Source organism: Anomalospiza imberbis, chromosome 2 (assembly GCF_031753505.1).
Source record: "Anomalospiza imberbis isolate Cuckoo-Finch-1a 21T00152 chromosome 2, ASM3175350v1, whole genome shotgun sequence".
In the NCBI taxonomy this organism is placed as follows: Eukaryota; Metazoa; Chordata; class Aves; order Passeriformes; family Viduidae; genus Anomalospiza; species Anomalospiza imberbis.
In genome coordinates, this window is record NC_089682.1 from 81,478,688 (window position 1) to 81,500,499 (window position 21,812).

Here is a 21,812-nt window from a genome sequence, read left to right on the forward strand (position 1 = left end):
GGACCATACCCCTTTCTTTTCCTCCTTACCCACATTTGACTCCCATATTCCCACTTAATGCTTGGCTGAGTTCCTAACTTGAAACATTTATATTCATGAAATCGCTATGGTATAGAGAAAATGCCATTGTCCACATCTTATCCCAAATAGTCTTATTCATGCTAGAGCTGGCTAAATTCAGTCTAGTTACTGAGGTATTGACTCGCTCATGGGAAATGAAGAAAACATAACTAGAGTGAATTAGTTGTTGGTGGGTTAGGATGTTGCCTGAATATTTGCACCGACAGTATAGAAAAAGATTGTCACTGGCTGACAAGCAGATGAAGTTAGGAGTGAAAAGTTCAAATTTGCTTTACCCACTGCATCTACCAGAGAAAGTAAGTAGCTGAGATATTACACAGGCATCTGCTGAATCCAGGTGCAAGACTATTCTTGGTCGCCTTGTATGTCTTTCCCCCTCTTTTTTTTTTCCCTAGAAATGTCACTTCTAGTCAGCAGTATCAGAATATGGTATGATTTCAGAATGGGATTCTGAAATAGCTCTACCTTTAAATTCAAGAAAACAAGTCCATGTAAATGCTGTCACCTTTCAAAAAAAAATTTAAGGGGAACAGCTTCTGGTAAAATTCTTTTATGGCAAACTAGTTTCATTACATGTAGAGAGACAGAGACACAGAGAATATCCCATGATGAATACTTCATACATAAGTCTCTGGTTCATGGTATTCAATTATACCTGAACTGTGACACTTGAGCTAGGGATTAGCAACCAACTATTCTGACACTGACAGACAAGTATACATATTTGATCTCTTCTATTTTTTATTTCTCTTAATCTTTCTTGAACTATCTGTAGATGAAGCACTGTCATGATTCATACTGTTATTGTACAGGCATATGATGATGTTTTCTCTTCAAATACATTGACGTGAATGTAAAAAGTAAACATTCTCTGCTAGAATTATTGTCTAACTCATATGCACATTATTTGACAGGTCAGACACTCTATAAAGCTGAGAAAAAGTAATCTATATAGCAAAGAGGAGGACTACAGGCAGAGTAAACCACATAACTTACCCCTATTGTTCCAAAACTTTCAGGCTTTCTTCTAATTTTTTTCTTGCAAAGGTGTCTCCATAACCATTTGATCAGATACCACAAAGACTTTGGGCTTGGTATGACATTAAAAGGAGTGGGCAGAGTTCCTCCTTCTTCAAAGTAACTCATCCAGAGTTTTGTTCGAGCAAACTTCCACTCAATGTCTGCATGATCCTGCACACAAGCAGCACATCATCAACATAGAAAATTACAGATATTGCTGTAATTAAGGAGGTGAAATAAACCTCTACAAAAATCTGAAAAAACTAAAGCTAGAACAACCTTGAAATCCTAATGAATTGTCTTTTTAAGATACTGCCATCTTTTGACAGTAGGTCTTTAACCAAAGCAAAGCTAAGCTGCTTTACCACAGTAAGGAGATATTCAATATGTAAAGTATACATCTACTTATAAGCACTTCTTTCCCTGTTACAAGCTGTTAAATTATTGAAAGTCTCTCAAAAAACAGAAAAGGTAATTACAAGCAGAGAAATACTACAGTTCTGGAAGAAACATTTTGTTATAATAGCAGCTCACCATCATTCCTCATAGATCAGTCTAATTATGCTGCTCTGCAGCAGCTGCAACAAGTCAGCAAGGCTCATGTATTTTTTTAGAAATTACCAGTTCCCAAATTCACAAATAGGTATCCAACAGATCATGACGCTACTTAAACTATTGAGTCAATTATATTTTTTTCCCTACTACTTAAGAATTCTATATTAGAGATAGGTTGTGGGGTGGGTTTTTTATTTTTATTTGAAATTTAATTTCATTTGGAACACATATAGCATTGTATAATTCTGAAATTTTTGGTAAAATGAAAGCTAAAGGCCAAGGAAAGACATCTAAATCCTAGCAGCTGAACAAGAAGTTTAAATCACTAATGATAGATTTGGATAGCCAAGTACTTCAGCTACAGGTATAGCCCTGGCTATACAGTAACACAAGAAACAATTTAGAAGTTGTAACAGGAAAAGTATACTACCTACAGCCCAAATTTTGGTGAGTGGTACTATGTTTTGGTATGGTTCACTAGACTCTGACAATTAGAGTTATACAAACACAGGTGGTCAGTTTTTCTTTTGTGGAAACACTTGAAATTTCCAGATTGGAAAAAAGGGCATATTTAAAATCTTAATCCACGTCAGATAAAAAAAAAAAAATCTAGCCACGTCAGATAAAAAAAAAAAAGCAATCTTTCAAATGTTAATAAATATCATGTATTAAAAATGCATCAGCAACAGAACAATCCTGGGCAGTCTTTTTCTAAGAAGAGGTCCTGCACAGTGCAGCTTAGGTAGGGCTGTAGCCCATGTCACTTGCCAGAAGCATCAGGACACCCTCTTCAACACACGAGCTGGCTTCTTCACCTCTTCCTCACTCACTGTTGTGGGGAAACTTCACTCTACCCAGTCCAATTTCTTTGGGTCTGGTTTCTTTGTCCTTCCAGAACAGTGCAAAAGAATCAGGATAAATTGCAATATTTGTTCCAATTTCCTATCTGTGAAGTGTTTTACTTCCAGAAAAATTGAATGTAGGAACAGAGAGAGGGTGTATATATTATAAATGATCTAAAAATAAGAAACAACTTACGGCAATGAGTTGGTAAGAGTTATTCATCATGGCTATTAGCATGTTAAGTAGAACAACCAGAGATATTACATTATAGGTACCAAACATGGTGGCCCCAACAAATTCAGTGAATTCATGCCTTGCTTTCACATTGGTCACATAGAGATTGATGAGTCCAAATATAGACCAGAATAATGACTGCAGCGTTTCAAATAACCTGTAAAACAAAACCCAGAAGGAATAGCTGTATAATAACTACACATTTAGTTTTCAGATTTTTCAGTTTCTTCCAAAACACACAAAAGTTCTTGACTTGACTGAGATGAATGACACCTATCACAATATAGCCAACATAGAGGGAATATCTTTCTAGTGAAACAATGGCATAGTGTTTCAAATCTGGACCTCTAGATATACGATACAGAATCTATAAATAGGCCTGCAAGCAAAAGGCTGATTTGTTCAAACTTCAGAGAGATAAATATAGTTTCAGAGATCTTATGCTGGATACTTTCTTTTGAAGTACTTTCACCCTTTGCTTTAACTATAAGGGGTAGAATAAGGATCCAAAAGTAACTCAAGTATGACTGCAAAAGTAATGTCTCGCCAGGATGTTGAAAGAAGTATGGTATCCTCAAATTTTGCAATTCTGGTTTGTTGACAGCCACTGACATAAAAGGAGTTGAATAATTAGAAAGACATTATTAGCATTAGCATATGTTTTGTTTTATAAAGAAGGGAGACACAAAAAAGACAAGGATGCTACTCTCAAAAGAAACTTGTGTTTTTATACTTAAAGCATATGACATTCCCTTAGAGAAGTTTATACAACAGCTAGGAAGCTAGTAAAAATAACAATGGCTGTAGGCAGTATATCTCTGCACCTAGATAGATTGAAAAATTTTCCCTTTTGTTCTGTGTTCAGCTACACTGTAGTGTCATAAGAATGGTCCTGGTTAGACTGCTCCTTGAAAGTATGGAGCACATAAAGCATCACATTTTGCCATGACACCACCTTCTGACCCTGGTACCAGTACTCCCCACTATTTCCCAGAAGAATATTGTTTTCCTCAATGCTGAGCTCTGAAAAATTTCTGTGTGCTTTTCTGTTCAGATCACATAAAGTTTAGACCGGCATAGGTGTTATAAATATACAACATAAATATGCTGTGCCTGAGAAAAGTCACTTGATTCAGATGATATAAAGGCTGCTATTTTTATAAAATTATTTCCTCTATGAAGGAAACCTTTGGTAATAAATACATAAAAAAAAAAAGCCTAGATTCACAGTAGTTAATAGGGAATGGACATTTATAGCAGTAGATTGATAAAGATTGGAAGGCAAAAAACAAGATAATTAGTGTTCATTTGGAAGTATTTTGGTACTATAGATGAACTAAAAACTATAACGAAGTAAAATTTATTTCAAAGTGAAAAAAAGAGAAACAGTTTATAATAGAAATTATAAATTTGATTGTGTGCAGTAGAGTCAGTAGAATCTTAGACTTCATGGTTTTTTTTTTACAGCCTATCAGATTTGCAAGGAATCTTCAAGTTTTAGAACACCACACTTATTTCATGCCCACAGGCAGACATGGAAGAAATGCAGAGTGACAGTTGCCTGGATGAGCAAGGTCTGAACTGGTGACCTTATGCAACTTTGAATCTCATTTATCTTCCTCTTATCTCTATTTTACCTTTTATCTTTTGAGATATCTTGAATTGTACAGACTTTACTGTGGTATGAGCTGAACATTATAAGAGTGAGGAAATATGAATTTTTTTATTATTAGGGTAATATTAGATGTGTTTGTCAGGACACCACTGTAATACCAACAGAAAACAGAGATTCTTTTCTGTAGACAGCATCTAAGTCTTAAAATATTTGAGGAAAGGGGGAGGATAGAAATAAATAGCTACTTACGTTGAAAATGCATTATTCTGCTTTTCACATCGTATTCCTTTGCAGTTGCCAGGTTCATTTGTCTCATAGTAGAAGTAGAGCTGGTTCAATCCGTTTGCAAAAGCCAGCAGCACAAGGCAGTATATGAAGAGAAACTTCAAAATGTCCAGCAACATTCTTCCTAGAGATATCTGCAGAGGTCCCAGGTGAGAATTTGCAGTGAATAATGAGATCAAGCGCAGGGAGCTAAAGATGTTTGCGATTGCAAACAGGGCCTCAGCCACCAGGGTTGGATGCCACATGTCCCAGCTCTCCCGTGGAACTAACCCACTATACTGAAAACAAGCAGAAGGGAAGAAATTACTCCTCTATTTTGACACATAAACAAGCATGTCAGTTTCTTTATAAGCTGCTTAATTAATTTGCAGATACCACAATAAATTTTCACAGTAGCAAAAGTATTCACAGTTTAAAAAGTCTGACACTGCAAAAGGAACAGTTTTGAGCACCTTGCTTTTTAGAATTATAGAAATTTCCAGCTGTACAAGCAGGTAAATGATTTCTTTGAAGAAAAGTGCAGGGCTGACAATGACGGATAGAAACCCACTAAAACTCTGGCAAGTCGAAAGAAAACATTAAATCATCAAGTAAGTATATCAATTAATCACTAATACTGGACCAATGATGAAAAAGATGCTTATTAATGAACCATGGCAAACTGCTTATGTGTCTCATTATCAAAGAGTATGATCCCTGAAACGGTGACTTCTGTTCATGCTCTCCCAAAAAAAAGATTCTTGAAGATGAAAGATATTTGAACTGAGGACTAACTACTAGCAGACTCATTATTATTTATTTGGTCTCTTTAATCTGTTTTATAGAACATATCAGAGGAGAGAATCTATGCTAGGAAGCCCTCTAAAAAGGGGATAATATAATATAAAGCAGACTTCAAAGGGCATGTTATCTGTATTTACCTATTCTAGACCACACAGGTTGCACCTTCAGAGCTGCTGGGCATGCCCTGAGCAGTAAGGAAAGGGACTCCATGTGTTACTGGGGCCAGATGACACAACATAAACAGGCATCGCAGCATTTCACCACACTCACCCTACAAAACCACTCTCAGAGTGGTTCAGAAACACCTGAGTAACTTGAACATGCGTTAATTCTGTAGGACCTGATCAGATGCATCCCAGAATCCTAAAGAAACTGGCTGATGTAGTTTTCAAGTTACTCTCCATCATATTTGAAAAGTCCTGTCAGTCAGGTGAAGCCCCCAGTGGTTGGAAAGAGGAAAACATTGCACCCATTTTTAAAAAGGAGAGAAATTAGAACCTTGGACGCAACCAACCTTTCAGCCTCCCCTCTGTGCCTAGGAAGGCCATGGAACAGATCCTCCTAGAAGCTATGCTAAGGCACATGGAGGGCAGGGACGTGATTTGAAGCACCAGCACGATTTCACCAAGGGAAAGTCTTTCCTGACCAACCAAGTGGTGTTCGATGATGGAGTGACTACATCAGTGGACAAGGGAAGGGTTGCAGATGACATCTGTCTGGACTTGTGTAAGGCTTTTGACATGGTCCCTTACAACATCCTTCTCTCTAAACTGGTGAGAGATGGATTTGATGGGTGGACTGCTCAGTGGATAAAGAACTGGCTGGATGGCATCCAGAGAGAGATATTCAACAGCTTGATGTCCAAATGGATGTCAGTGACAAGCAGCATTCCCCAGGGATCTGTACAGCGACTGGGACTGTTTAACATCCTCATTAATGACATAGACAGAGGGACTGAGTGCACACTCAGCATGTCTAAAGATGACACCTAGCTGAGCAGTGTGGTTGACATGCCTGAAGGATGGGATGCCATCCAGAAGGACTGGGACAAGCTCAAGAAGTGGCCCCATGGGAACACCATGGGGTTTAACAAGGCCAAGTGCAAGGCACTGCATCTGGGTCAGGGCAGCTCCCAGTATCAAGACAGTCTGAGGAGTGAGGAGATTGTGAGGAGATGGAGTTGAGGTACTGGTAGATGAGTGCTCACAGCCCAGAAACCCAACCATAACCTGAGCTATACAAGAAGTGGGGCCAGAAGGCCAAGGGAGGGGTTTCTGCCCCTCTACTCCACTTTGGTGAGACTCCACCTGGAGTGCTGTATCCAGCTCTGGCATCCTCTGTACAGGAAAGACATGGACTGTTGGAGCTGGTCCAGAGGTGTACAGTGAAAATGGTGACACAGTGTGGAGAAAAGGTGACTTTGGGGAGATCTTGTGGCCTTCCAGTACCTAAAAGGACCTCATAGCAAAGATGGAGATAGACTTTTTACTAGGGCCTGTAGCAATAGGGATGAGCTAATGGTTTTAAACTGAAAAAGGGTAGATTTGGACTAGATATAGGGAAGAAATTTTTTATGATGAGGGTGGTGAAACACCAGAACAGGTTGTCCAGAGAGGTGGTAGATAACCCATTCCTGGAAATATTCAAGGTCAGGCTGATGTCTGTGCTTATTGCAGAGGCACTGGACTATGTGACCTTTAAAGGTCCTTTCCAACCCTATGATTCTGTGATTATACAATTCAAATTGTGAAAGGGAATTGGGAATTGTTTTGGACACTAACAGTTGGCATAGGCCCCACACCAGGGTTTCTCTAACCAACTGGTATGCATGTGAAATTGTCCCAGTGCCTGACAGCAATCCCTGGCACAATGTCATTTACTCATATACCAGCAGCCATACCAGCAGGTTTGTGGATTTGGGGATGAGAAATGAAAAACTGAAAAATAGCCCATTAAAGAATTAAGAATTACTCAGCATTACATTTCATTCACCTGTGATATTTTTTATCTACAGAGCAGTGAATTAAATCTAGACCTGATGGAATCATAGATCAATACTCTCTTCATTAGACTATCCTCTCCCTAATGATTATGCTCATCTGCCCCATCCACTATGGCTCTTTAATCCAGTTCTGATTGACTCAGGATCAGTGATGAAAAAAAGGCAGTAGAAAACAGAATTTAGTTACCGGAGACAACACCTAAGAGATAAAACAAGAAGAAAAAGCAGAAGAAAATATTTCCAGTGTTTTTGAGAAGAGAGAGATGTAAACTCTTCAGCATGATTCCTATAATGTCTTTGAATAATATTTTACCACACATTACTGCAAATTCTCATGGCACTTTTCAACCCTCACAGCTGAAAACTTGCACTTTTTAAATAACTAGGAATAATTGTCTGTACAAGCAAAGGTTGGTACTGGACAGTGCAGTAGATACTCAGATTAGGGAAAAGTACACAAGGTGTCTCGGGGCAATAAAGTAAAATACAGTCATGGAGAAATGTAAAGAACATTAATGAAACTAGGAAGAGATGGAGTTTTTGGTAGAGAATCAAAAGCATCAAACCGCAGACATATTTTAGGTGAGGGCAAGTAGTAGCAGATTCCAGGGAAGTTACAGATGTGGTGGAGTTGGGAGAAATCTAAGGAAATGCCCTTCCAAGAAATTAATGGAAACTATAGGACACTGAATAAGTATAGCACATGATATACCAAGACATGAAGAATCAAGTTAAACAAGTCAGATGTGGATAGCCATATCTGTACTCTGCTGCCTACTCTTTTAGTCAACAAAGAAAAATGAGAATTTCTAGAGTAGTGGGAAAGAAAATATCCTACACAGGTGAGTTGCTCTTTAACTTCCTCATTTTCTCCTCACCGATTGTTGGGGAAGGGGATAGACTATCTTACAGCTGTAGCGTGGCAAGATGTGTCCAATGTCACATGATCTAGAAGAAATGATACTAAGCAGAAAGGTGAGGAAGAAAGGACTTTGTCTATGATGTCCTGAATAAAGACACAAAACTGATTTGTTTGAACATTCAGAAAAGATCAAATGACCTTTTATTTGTAAAAGGGAAATCAAAGGCACAACTGTGATATTTCAGCGTAACTGACTCTTCCTTTTCTGGACCCAAGTGCTTCCTGCATGTTTGGATAGAATTCAAGAGGTGTCACCATTGTAAGCAGAAAGTGGTGGCTGTTATTTTAGTGTTGAAGAAACATGATTTAAAAGACTGTAAATACCTGGCAGAAAAAAGTGAGAAAGGTGAAGGACTGAGAGATAAGTTTGGAAACTGTGAAATATACTAACTGCAAGAAGACAGCCTACAATATAAAGAAAATAATGAGTATAAGAGGTCTCTAACAACAAACCCCTATTGATTACACTAAGCAGAGCAGAGGCTGCTGAAAAAGAATCTAGAAATATAAAAAAACCTTAGAGAACAAAGCAGCTTTCATGTGAAAAGGAAAATACAGAAGAGTAGCAAAAAGACTAGGTATACTAAAACCAGGAACTGTGAAAAAGAATAAAAAAAGTAGACTAGGTATACTAAAACCAGGAACTGTGAAAAAGAATTTAAAAAGTATCTTAGAGTCAAACCACATATAATTGAAGTATTTTCTCTCACTCATGTTTGTTGAAGTCCTTCTGTTCTACACAGAACAGACAATTAATATTGTTCTAAGGATAAATACATTAATATTGTTCTAAGGAATGGAAAATGGTAAGAGAAAACATAGCAACACTGAGTTTGCTGTAAATCATGATGTTGATACTCTGCAGTCCTCTATTTGGTGATCCTGATGAATTTCTGCCCCCCCTGGAAATGCAAACACAGCCTTTTGACATGTAACAAAGCAAACCATCACTTAATTTGATTAAATAACACCAATTATTGGTTCTGTGGTTGAAGGAAATTTACATGGCATATCAATGGAAAATTAAGAAGAGCAGAAAACAAACTGAGCAGGATATAAACAGTAGAGTTTCAAGGTAAGTATATGATGCTTTTACGATGTCAGCCAGGGAATACAAGGTAATAATCCTTGATCCTTAATTAAAGGAATTAAAATGCAGATTCAATATCTGAATCATTTGCCAGGAAAAAAAGCTGAATGATCACTGTTTTCCCATTGAAACAGAAGACATGAACTCTCGATCTCTTGGAAACACCACGAGAGATCAAATAGACATGTATATCAGGCTACCTGAATGTTTAATGGGCTGTTGGACCTCAGTCTGAGATCATCCCCTTGTTTCTGGTCACTAAGAGACAAGTTAAATAATAAATATTACAGGAAAAGTACTTTAAATACTTTCCTGAAAAGTCATATGTAAATGTGAACTCCTCCTATTTTAAAATGTATATACCAATCTTTGCATTCATTATGTGGAATTTCAAAGCAGCAGTAGGGAGGGGGGAGAGAGATGGCCTAGCAGAGAGCTTTAGAACGGTAATTACACTGAGGAATTAAGTCCATAATTTCTCATGGGTGGAGAGGTGTTAATCTGCCTGTGTAAATGGACATTTAGTCTGTGAATCTGATAATAACAATCAAAACAATTTTACAATGCAAATATGTAAGAAGCTGATAGCTTCTGCAGAACTGGTAGCAGGAGAAATATGGAATCATATTTACTACTGAACAAAGTAGACCTGACACAAGTTATCATTATATGATCAAGCCAGTAAATGTTGAGACAAATAACGTACTTTAGCTACTTTTCAGAGTTCTTGCCCTGAATAGGAATTTGTTTCCCTACTAGATCTTCACGTCAGTGGCTGAGGCATGTTTTCAGCAATATGAGATTGTGTGTGAGTCTTAGCAGAATGGGAAACAAGCAGCACTAGGTCCAATGCTCAGGTTTAACAAGTACTTAAGAGAAAGCAAGCAGATTCTGCACACATGTTGACACTGCACTTAATTTTACATATCAGAACAAAACAAATTATATTCAAAAAACATAAAAGGAACATTTTTTTCTTAATGCATAATGATTTCTACCTAAAAAGCCTCCATAAAAACAAATGCATTGCTTAAAATCTGTCATCTTGTACTTTAAAAAGTCTATGACAATATACTATATATTATGACATTTTTATGGAGGAGAGAGCATTTTCAATGGATATACTGGATCATTTAGGAAGATGTAACATGTTGATACAGAGACAATAAACCATAGGCCATTGAAAATCATAAGATGTCATTATTTTATTTGAATACTGGCAATGAAACCAGTTACTTTGAGTTATCTTAGCAGTTCTCTCATCCTGAAATTATATGCTTTGGTGAATTTTATATTACCCCATCAGCTACTCTAGATAATATCCATCTACTTAACTACTGCATCAGTAAGAGCCTTAAATGGGCAATAAACACTATATTTTACTCTGGGAATATTTATTACACAGGACAGTAGCATGGGGACACTCATCATTTTATTCAAGGGAGTTGGTTAAAATGTTTTATTGGGTGGCTGGAACTGATGCATAGAAGACAGACTAAATCTAAGAACTGACCGTATATATTTGGTTCAATAAAGACAGAAGAGCTGTAACTTAGAAAAACCTGACTCATAATACTTAGGAAAAGAAAATCAAAGCTTTACATTAAAGCATACTGGTTACATTTGGCATCCTCTCAATCTCATAGTAGCAAAGAACTCCATTGTAGGCATTTGAAGGAATGTGGCAGGTTATTAAATCACACTTATATTTCTCTGTTCGTTACTTCACATGTGTTTCAGTTGACTAGCACAGCTTTGGTATGCACTGTATACATTATGATTAAAATGTAAACACTAATTTGGAGAGTAATGGATGCACATTATCCCAGACACCGTCACCTTGGAATCTGATTACTGTAAGCAGAAGCCATTTGGGAGAATGAAAGGATTATAATGTCTTCTAATCAATATTATTTTGAAGTGAATAACTGGCCATCTCCAATGCTTTGGAAACATCTATTTTAAATGAACTGTATGCTTTGTTACGAGGGACAGTGAAATGACTATTTATTTTCTAGTCACTTTATTATAAGGCATCTTTGTGTGTAAAAAGGCATTTCATTAGCTTTTAAGTGACAGTTCACCACTCTTTGGAGCACCTTCCTCTTTCACGCTCCAAATTTCTTTGAGTGAGAAGACTTCCAAAGGTTTGCAGCCAGAGATCCAGCCAGAGATGTCATAAACCTTTTATCAAAGAAGGCTGATGTGTCAACACCTGACCCGGGTGCTGACTGGCTGACACATGGACCTTTGGGACCAGAAACAAGATTATATAAATTAGAGTGCCTAAGTTCCTCTGTGCCTGTGGCAGGGCTGCAGCAAGAACAGCTGCTGTTTGAGGAGAAGAAGTCATCACTGGCTACTTGACAGCTCTCTCCTTGTCCCAGTCAAAAGAATCTTGACAGAGGAGGGACTCTCCTTCCATGCACACAGAGTAGTACTATTGCAACTATAAATTATCGCTGGTGGCAGGGAACTTGAAAAAGCTGAAGAACAATGCTGATCCCAGTGGCCAGTAAAAATGGGCTTATCTCTATTTGGATGTGGTAAGAATTCTATGGCAAATGCTAAAAAATGCTTTAATTTCCTTTCATATGTGGCTTCCTTGGACTTGAGACCATTTTTTTGCTCAAAATATCTCATTTTTTGAGGAATTTCTATCATGTTATGTATTCATGTAGAATACATACAAAATGTTCACACAAGATGGTCTATGCCTTTGCAAAGAAGGGCTGTTCTGCTGGAAGATACTTAAAACAGTGGAAATATAAGACTGTTCACAACAACTCCATAAAAAGAATGTAAAAACGAATACACCTAGCCTCAAGTGACCATTTCATCCCATTCAGTTTTACTTTTTCATGTTGCACTTATAATAAATTTTAAAAAGAAATTAAAATCTTGCTTTTTAGTTCCCCACACCAATTTTGACTACATATTTTGGCAGCAGACCTGTCTGAACGGTGTGTAAAATTGTCTTAGGCGTAATAATTTCTCACTTAAAAAATCAAAGATTAACATAAAATGCAAGCATTATAAAATATTACAGGTAATTTTCATTTCTCAAGAATTTAACAATATGATAGTTCAGGACAAAATAAGAAAAGATTGCATGGGCCAAGAAGAAAAAAGCATAAAACCCAATATTTTGTTTGCTCTTATACTTGTCTAGTTTCCTGTCATTGCTGCAGAAGATTCATAGAGCACATAATACATCTCTTGAATTGCTAAGCCTCAGGACCTCCAAACACAGATGAAAGATTGAAGAACCCCGATTTAATTTATCTTTAAAATGTTGCTGATTATTTTTACAGTTTACCTTTGAAAATGCAACGATTTTCAAGGAGATTGTTGCCAAGTACAAGGAGTTCATTACAAAATCCATGAGGTTCCACCAATCGTGAATGTAGTCCTGTAGTCCACCATCCCACATCTGTTTAATTTCACCCCAGATAAAACCTGTAAATAGAACATAATTCATTAGGCATGAATATTAAGTTTAAAAAGGTTGTGACTTTTCTAGACACTTAACTCATGATAGATTGATTCTCCTTACATCTAGTGTAAAGTGAAGGAGGGTAAGTTCTCTAATTTACACATCTAGTTAGGTGAAATTTCATCTTTTATCTATTTCTGGAATTAATTTGTCACAAAAAATCCCTCAAAAAATCTGCTTGTACAAAGACAATTTCTTTGGTTTTCTTCATTCTATTACTCATTGTATCCTAAAAAGTATTAAAAGGGTCTTAAAATAAGTTACAGGTGTCAACTCAGTCCTTGGCAACTGATGCAATGTATTTCAGACTGGAAAATTTATGACTGCAGGTCAATCCAACACAATTTATTTTGATTGGAAGTCACACAATAAGGAAGAGAATTTCTATTGTTATTGTCAATGCTGAACTAAAGTCTCCCTTTTCCATATGAAAGAGTAGTGTCTCCAGAAGAAAGTCTTTTGTGGACACCTTCCTTTGGGACATGAAGGAATTGAAACTGTTTTCAGGTGTGCAGAGCACACATTGTGCTAGGCACAGTGAAACAGACATATTCAATCCAAGTGGAAAATCTTGCAAGTTGTCTGACATGAACTTGGTTTAACATCTCCAGAGACAACTGTGTGGAGACACTTTAATGCTATAAAAATTAAAAGCACTCTGAAGAAGATACTACACATTACTGTATAATATGTTAATAAGAAAACACAGTACATTTAGATGCACATTTCACATTATTATCTACAGAGATTTTTTGTTAATAATACCATTACAACTTTTGATTTTTCACAGTTAATTATTTTCTTGTAGGAATCTCTTACTTTGTGCTCATTAGAGGGGCAGAAATATTGCCAGTCTCTCACATATTGGTATTGAGATACAGTAAATTTAACATGTCTTTTTTTCCCCTGCTTTTTTAGAAAATTATAAACAGATTTTGTGCAGGTGCTTATAGAGTTCTGCATTTCCTTACTATGAGCTTAATTCTCCTTAAATCTTAACATTTTGTCGCAGTGGGTCTTCTGGTTGACTGGATGGAAAACTTGTGATTTTTCTCAAACATGATCCAAATGAAGTAATCTCTGGCCTACTCTTGTTTGTGCCAGGTAGGTTTTTGAGTTATTACAATTTAATTTTGTAGTGTACTGGCTTAGTTTTTCTGTCTCCTAATTGCTTTCAAAAGGAAAAGTCCCCTTCCTCACTAACTTAATTCTCAATCCTCAGACACATAGTCCCATCTTGTTTCTGTGTGTCATCACCAATAATCACAAACCCCAGGAGTATCTGAATGATCTGATTGATCCAGCAATTTTTATTTTCTTTTGTTAAAAAAAAAAAAAATCAGCCATGCTGCCATCACTATTTCAGTGTTCTGCAGACCTGGGGCAACACACTCTGAGGAAGGACCTCACTGGGAACATGTAGACAGGAAAGTGGAATAGGCCCATTTTACTGCCTACAATAGCCTACACAGGCTGACTGCAACTCTATCTGCAGTGTATCAGAAAAAATTAACCCACTGTTACAAAGTGAACACTTATTTTAAAGATGCAATCAATTATGCTGCGTAACAGTGAGAGAACAGCGGAACATGACTGCATAGCAGGGGTCACTAACCTCTAACAGCACACCCTGCTACACTGCTCTTAGCTGCCCAATTGCCATCACAAAGGCAACACACCTTCACAAGGCTACTAGGGCAGGCTCCTACTCCTGCCCATTTCAGCCAGTGAAATTACTTAATCACTTTTCAAAGACCTGGTCACTCATGACACGCAGTATGAACACAGTGACAGCAGATCTGCCTCCCCCTTCTCTCCGCAGTCCTCTCCAACCTTCATCACACAGTCCATGAACTTGCAAATGTCCCTGCTTGCTCTTCCATTATCTTTCAGGCATAACTTGCTAAGACTTAACCATCATCTGGTCATAAAAGCAGCTGCTTTGTGTGTGGCTATATCCCCTTCACATTTCAGACACTGCTCTAAATCACTGCAACTCCACCTGCATTATAGCACATAAAAATCACCACTGCAGGAAAAGACCTGGCTCCAGGCTCCAAGCCGAAGTCTGTGTAATACAAATATGGCCCCTAAGTCTCAGTGTCACAGAACAGTACCTTGCTCTTTTCCATTTAAGAAATTTTCACTTAAAAGTTTCAGGATCTTGACATTGGCAAGACTGCTATGGCACAGGAAGCAAACAGCTGCATTGACAGAATATCCCCAAGTAAAAAGGCTTTGCAGAAATCAATGCACACATTCATAGAATGAAATAAACTTTTTTGTGACTCACCAGAGTTAAAACACACTTTGAAAAGACAGCAGTAATGGGTTGGGATACAAAATAAGATGAATGCTTTAACAAGAGGCTTTAGGTTAATTGAAGTCTTCTGCCAAGATATTCTACGGTTCACAACCAGCCAAAGATGTGAACTGACACAGACTGCAAAGGGGCTGTTCTCTGTAAGACTCTTGCTCAGTATTGTATGCTTTGACAGCACTGCCTAAAATATAATGGGATTATGTACAGATTGAAAAAGAAATGCTGACTAATGCTGCTGCACTTGATCTGTTTTGTGAGTGAAAAGCCAGACTATTTTTCCAAGCACTTCCTGAGCTTCAGAAAATGAAATACAATTTTAAAGTTGACATTAGCAGAGAAATACTGACCTATTATAAAATAGTGGAAGAGAGTATATGGCTGTTGTAAATTTGATAATTTTGAATTAGAAACACAATTAATCCAAGATACCAGCAATTTGGAAGTCATTTGGCAGCTGAAAGTTCTGAGTATACTTTGGATACTTATAAAGGTGGTGATTCTAATTATTTTTTTGGTTCAAGACAACTTTTATGTTCATCCTGATGCCTGTACTTTTCAAGCAAATAGTAATGGAAAACTTTAAATCCCATATTTTTGCTGGCTGTAAGAGAGATGTGATAGTTTGCTCTTCATGCCAGCCAAAGCATCTAAGTAAAAACTCAGTATATGAATACAGTTACTGAGATCCTACCTCACTCCAGAGAACTTGAAGCTATGCTGACAGACAGATGGATACTATGTTTGTGAAAGACACACAGCCCACCTATGCACAGGAGAGCCGCCCACATGTGTTTGTGAAAGCAAATCTTGCTACCAAGTCCTAAGGTTGATTGCTCAAATTCACAATTCCAGGGCAACCTCATCATGACAGATGTGATCACAGTGTTTGCAGCTACCGGGTCTCCATGGCTAGGGATTCTTAGCAGGGCTCATCAGGAGCAATGAATGCTGGAAGAACTGGACTCTCTAGAGTTCCGTAAATCCACCCAAGTGTGCCTGAAGGGCTATCCTAGAAAAGTGTACTCTGAAATCCCAGAGCCTTGACGCAAGGCTAAAGATGTCTCTAAGGCCTGGTGAGCTTACATGATGAAGGTATCCTGAACAACAAACCTCAGGGATTCCCAGCTGTGCTGTTTAGGTTTAATTTACGGCAGCCAGAGGCCTTGAAATCTTTTTGTAGATCAGAACTGTATCTTTTTACAAGAAGGAAGTGTCTGGGGGGAAGAAGTAAGACCACCCTTACCTCCACAGGCTCTGACACAACATGCCAACTTTCTTCTGTTACACTCATTGGGAGAATCAGGAAAATACTTGGAAAATCTATGGGGTTTTTTTTTCTTTTTTTTTTTTTTTCTTTTTTTTTTTTTTTTAAATACATCCAGAGATCAGAGCAGAACTATGTCTGTGACCTTGTACACTTTTCTACATTGAAGATTAATGGATAGCTGGATAGTACCTGATTTTATTATAAAAGGAGGCTTTAGGGCATTTCCAGACACGACCTGACATGATAGGAGAGAAGATATGCAGTGACAAAACTGTCTAATAGAGGCACTGCTACAGGTAGGAAAGAGAGAGTCCAGGCACTGCCTGATTATTATTGTGCCAAAGCAGCAACATTTACTGCATACTGACAGAGATCATGTCAGAGCTACACTTTCAGAAGCAAGAAAGCTGACATCTCAACAAAACAGAGGGGACACTGCCAGCCTACACACACATATTGGGAAAAAACTGCTAAGAGAAACTAGCCAAAGACAGGGGAGCAGATCTAAAAGCAAGAGCCTTTTAGGCAGTCAGGCTGGGAACAAGTTTCTTGCCCAAAGCACTCTTTTAGCTCCCTGGGAGGAAATAAGAATCTCCAAGGCAATAATCCTGTCATCCGCAGGTGGGTCAGTCTTCCCACTGGCTGGAAAGGAAGCCATGGAAGATCAGGCTTAATTAAAACAGATGTCTAACTTCCAGATGCCTGCATTTAACTGAAATAATTCCACTCAGAGCAGATTTCACTATTTTAGCTGGATATTCTTTGCTATATTCTGTTTGTCTCTTTGCTCTGTGTCTTTCCCATCTCTTCACACCAGTCAGATTTAACACTTGCCTCTTAGAACCTCACCTATCCATTCCATGCTGTTATCATTTATTGCCACTTACAAGGAAATTATAAACATTATGCATATCTTCCACCTCATTAATCAAGGATTTTAATTAAAAAGTTGAGGGTAAGACTTTCAAATACTTGCTGCATTGTTTATACCCACATATTGGAGCAGTAAAACAAATATCAGCATGGATATTTTGAAACAGCCTGAGATGACAGAGAAAACATTTATAAATGCCTATGGTTTTAATGGGATGAAATAGATAAATTCAGGGCAGGAATCCCACAGACCACATAGGGCCCTGGGAATGACAGACACCATGGAGAAGTTTTGTAAAGCATTATGAATTATTATACAGGCAAGCTGATCAATTGCAACCATTTGACTGAAGTCCAGTTTGCCTGAAGCAAGAAAGGAACTAAAATTGATCAGATAAAATTAATTCAGAGAAATTAAAAGAATTTGTGAGCTAAATTTTTTTTTGCAGCAAAATTTTCTGAACATTAACGGAAAAATTGTTTCTTCTTCTTGAAATAAAGCCTACATTTTGTAAAATAAGTTTTATTCAAAGCAACAAAATGAAAATATGTCTTAGAAAAACAAAAAGCACTGAAATAAAAGTGTTCTTAGAAAAATAGCATCTTTCATTAGTTCTCATTACTCTTTTAAAAAATCCTTAAGAATTTAGTAATAGATATCACATACTGCATATAGTTAATGTGTAGATCCATCAATAAATATACACTGAAAAGATTAGCTTTTAGTTTAGAGATTTATCTATAGATTTTGGTTTTGAAGCTTTATTTCCAGTCTTGAAATCTTTGGATATTAGATACTGAAATGTCTTTTTAAAAAAGTGGACCTGCTTCTCTTTTCATAAATTAGGACTCTGATGGCAAACCTTGCAACTTTGAGCAGGGTAGCAGCTCAATACTGTCACAAAAAAATTCTCTGTTCCTTTGGACAAATCCTTGGGTTAAACACAGTATGTTTTAGTGCTGGCAGACAACTTCCAATTAGAAAATATTTTGGATCTATCCTGTTTGATCCTTTATAGCTACCTAGAGCTGTAATTTTACTCTTAAGGAACACATCTCTTAGTCTCATGCAAAAGAAACAAACAAAAAAGAAATAACTTTCCTCTGAAATCCGTTCAAAGGTGTTTTAGGTTCCAAGGAAAAAAACTTAGACACAGCCTATCTAAATTCCTCTGTTGTACTGAAACTAGAGCAACTGCAAAAACAATTTTCCAGCAACAGTGGAAATTCACAAACATTTATGCCATATCTACAACACTGCATTTTTTGGTTTATAATTATGGTTAAAGTCTCACTGTGAACAATAACATCAAAATTTGTTAGAGAGAGATATGAAAGGCAATATCCTGAACTATGTTTGGTCTCAAAAAGTTTTGTGGATCCCTTGCTAATTTTGGCCTTACCTTTCCCACAAAAGGTTGGTTGCTCAGTGCTATTTTTGTTCCTTACCATTAAGTGATGGGAAGCAAGAGGTTCCTCAGGGTCAATCTCTGCATGCCAAGATCAACAACAGCCTTTTAGCATGTTTCTCGGAGAACATATTTTTGCTGGGCTGTGAAATCATTTAACTGAAAAAATCAACTTTCCTCTGCTATGTGATGTAGAGTTTTTCACAGATACAAGAAGAAGTGAGACAAGCTGCTAATGATCTAAAGCCCAGTGAAGCAAAGGAAAGTCCTTCCAGGGAATTCAGTGAGTATTGATGAGGCTTGATAAAGCTTTTCTGTTTTACACCTGGGCTGATGAACTGATCTCTGCTGAAGGTATTTGAAGGTAACAAGAGGCATCCTGGCATAATTCAGGGGCTTCCACTCTCTGGGGCATATTTTATTAACAGAGTACAACTATTTCAAGAGAACATGGACAAAATCAAACACAAACCTCTGCCTTTCCCATGGGTAAATGCCTGTTTGTGAGGGGGAAAACTGTGCAGTGTCTGGGTCCTGTGTCAGGTCAGGTAAAGAACTGGGAATGACATGGCCAGAGGCACCATTAAAAGTACTTCCCAAGGAAAAAGTCACCTGGCTTTTTTTTTTTTTTTTTTTTTTTTTTTTTTTTTTTTTTTTTTTGATAATAGAAAAAAAAAATTTCTTTGGCCTCCATTTTGGAAATAACACTACCATTCTAGATCAAACCTTAAAGTACAGAAAGCAACATATCAGCCAACATCACCAACAACCAAAGAATAAAATAAAATAATCTATATAGAATATATTTACCTTAAATACTTACAACTCGAATTAAAGTAATCAAGTAAAAGGTCCTATTAAGGCAAGATACAGGCAATCTGGAGAAGTGGCTCTCCCGATATTTAAATAAATAATTTAATTACTGAAAGAAGATATATTAACTGGCTGAAATGAACTTAACGGAAGGACATCAAGCTAAATGAGGTCTGGACCACATGATGTGTAAGAAGAGGAGGTTGAGGAAGCTGTTTTTGTTCAGGCTAAAGAAGAGAATACTAATGGGAGGTGAATAGTCTCAAAGCTCAGTTGGTTAGAGCATGGTACTAATACTGCCAAGGTTGTAAGTTTGATCCCTGTATGGGCATTCACTTAGGAGATGGGTGGATCCCTTCCAACTGTGATTCTGTAATGCTGTTGTCATCCACTACTGAAATTGCTGGTTCGGAAGAGCTGGAGCCAGATTGTTCTAGAGGAGCACATTGCAAGGATGAGGTATGGTTGCATGTTGTGGCATGAGATACTGCTACTGGTATCAGGAAAAAATTTACCAGTTGCTAGACACAGGCACTGTGAGAGGGAGACTGTGAAATATTCATCCCCGGGAAATTAAAGATCTGACTGTATAGGAACCTGAACAATGTGACCTGTCTTTGCAGTTAGCATGTGTTTAGCAGTAGTTTGGACTTAATGGCCTTTTGTGGTTATTATGTGCATTATCCTTCCTTAAAAAAAAATGTGTTCCTGCTTTTTCTGGGGTTGTTTTTCTCCTCTGTGCTATATATGTCACTATTGGTTATATTCTGTTCCATCTTTCCAGCCATATTACTCTCTATATCTGCTCCCAGAAACATGTCAGTTCATACTAAATGTTTAATTTTTTACACAACACTTTCTTGACCTAATTTAGAAGATGATGCACACTGTACTTGCCCGCTCTATGATCAGTTATTCTGAAGTGTCTTGCTGTGCCATCAGTTTGGATGTACATTGTGCTGAGGACTGACAAGACCATACATTCCCATACATCCCACCAGCAGTTTGCTAACCACAAATGTTTTCAATTTTGCACAGTTCCCAAATATCCACATTGTCTATAGATTCATGTGCTCCAACAGTATAAACCATTCTGACAGAAAGGATGGGGAACATGTTGTTCAAGAGATACAGTAAGGCTGTATTCCTGCTCCAGGCAGGCTTTTGAACAATGCAATTAAAATAAACATTTAAATATGACCATAAAAGAGCAAAAAACTCATCCAAAGAAATTCCCTAAAAAATGTCCTTTGCTACAGTCACCCTGAAAAACTGGCAGGGAGCTTTCTAATCACAACTACTGAACACTAAATTTTTCTGGTTGATGATTTTCTCCTCTGAATTTTGTAGCATTTTCTGGTGAAGAAAATGCCCACTGCAAGGACACTGAGTACAGTCACTGCTAGGTTTGAGGCCATGGTTTAGGGCAGAAGAACAGCTATGACAAACGTACAGGGATCAACATCATCCTTACATGAGCTGCAGTCAAGGCACACAGAGGGTGAAGTAGGGTCTTGTTGGATTTCCCCTCTGAATCACTGCTATCATGCTCAGAGGACACAGCGATGGGGGATGGGGGATATGATGTTAGAAAAAGCTGTTATTCCTTGTTTTTTCCCCCAAGATGATACTCTTGATTTTCCTGTTCATTTTTCCAATGGTGATGGATTTTCAAGTATAGTAAATAGGTCTATATTTCTGTAGTGTAAAGCAAGAGCCAATAATAAGACGACAATTAATGTTCCCTATGAGCCAAAGCTTGTTTCTTATTTTTTTAAGTGCAAGGACAGGAGATTCTGATTCTTCTTATTGAGAAATTTTTCCACAACAAATTCTTAAGGTTATGACAGCCTTGTAACACTGACTTACTGTTCCATGGATAATCGCCATATACTGCATCACTTGTGTAATCATCTAATCATGTAAAAGAGAAAATTAATGCAGAAGTTTCCTCAAGAGACTTTTGAAATGTAAAGTTGATAGTCTCCATGGAAATGTAGCCCAATACAAGTTTTTCCTCTGAGCCTCCTACTCTAGCGACACTTTTAATTATGTGCTAATTATGCAGATTCAGCCTTCTATTACATAGTAGTTGGCAAATGCTAATTACAATTTGCTCACTGGAGAGCTTAGGTCACTATGGACAGTCTTGAAACTTCTTAAATTGCATGAAATATTTGTGTCCTGAAGTTCATGCTGAC

The 21,812-nt window shown here is 37.5% G+C and overlaps 1 protein-coding gene across 4 annotated transcripts in view; it reads right to left on the bottom strand.

Moving 5' to 3' along the window:
• TRPC4 (transient receptor potential cation channel subfamily C member 4) overlaps positions 1–21,812 on the bottom strand; it is a 129,250-nt gene that overhangs the window by 11,708 nt on the left and 95,730 nt on the right. For all 4 annotated transcript variants that reach the window (XM_068182062.1, XM_068182060.1, XM_068182061.1 and 1 more), the window contains 4 exons: positions 12,750–12,889; positions 4,598–4,911; positions 2,695–2,890; positions 1,078–1,272 (listed from right to left, as the gene is read on the bottom strand). In XM_068182062.1, the coding sequence (XP_068038163.1) occupies positions 1,078–1,272; positions 2,695–2,890; positions 4,598–4,911; positions 12,750–12,889 (845 nt within the window). The remainder of the gene's footprint in view (positions 1–1,077; positions 1,273–2,694; positions 2,891–4,597; positions 4,912–12,749; positions 12,890–21,812) is intronic.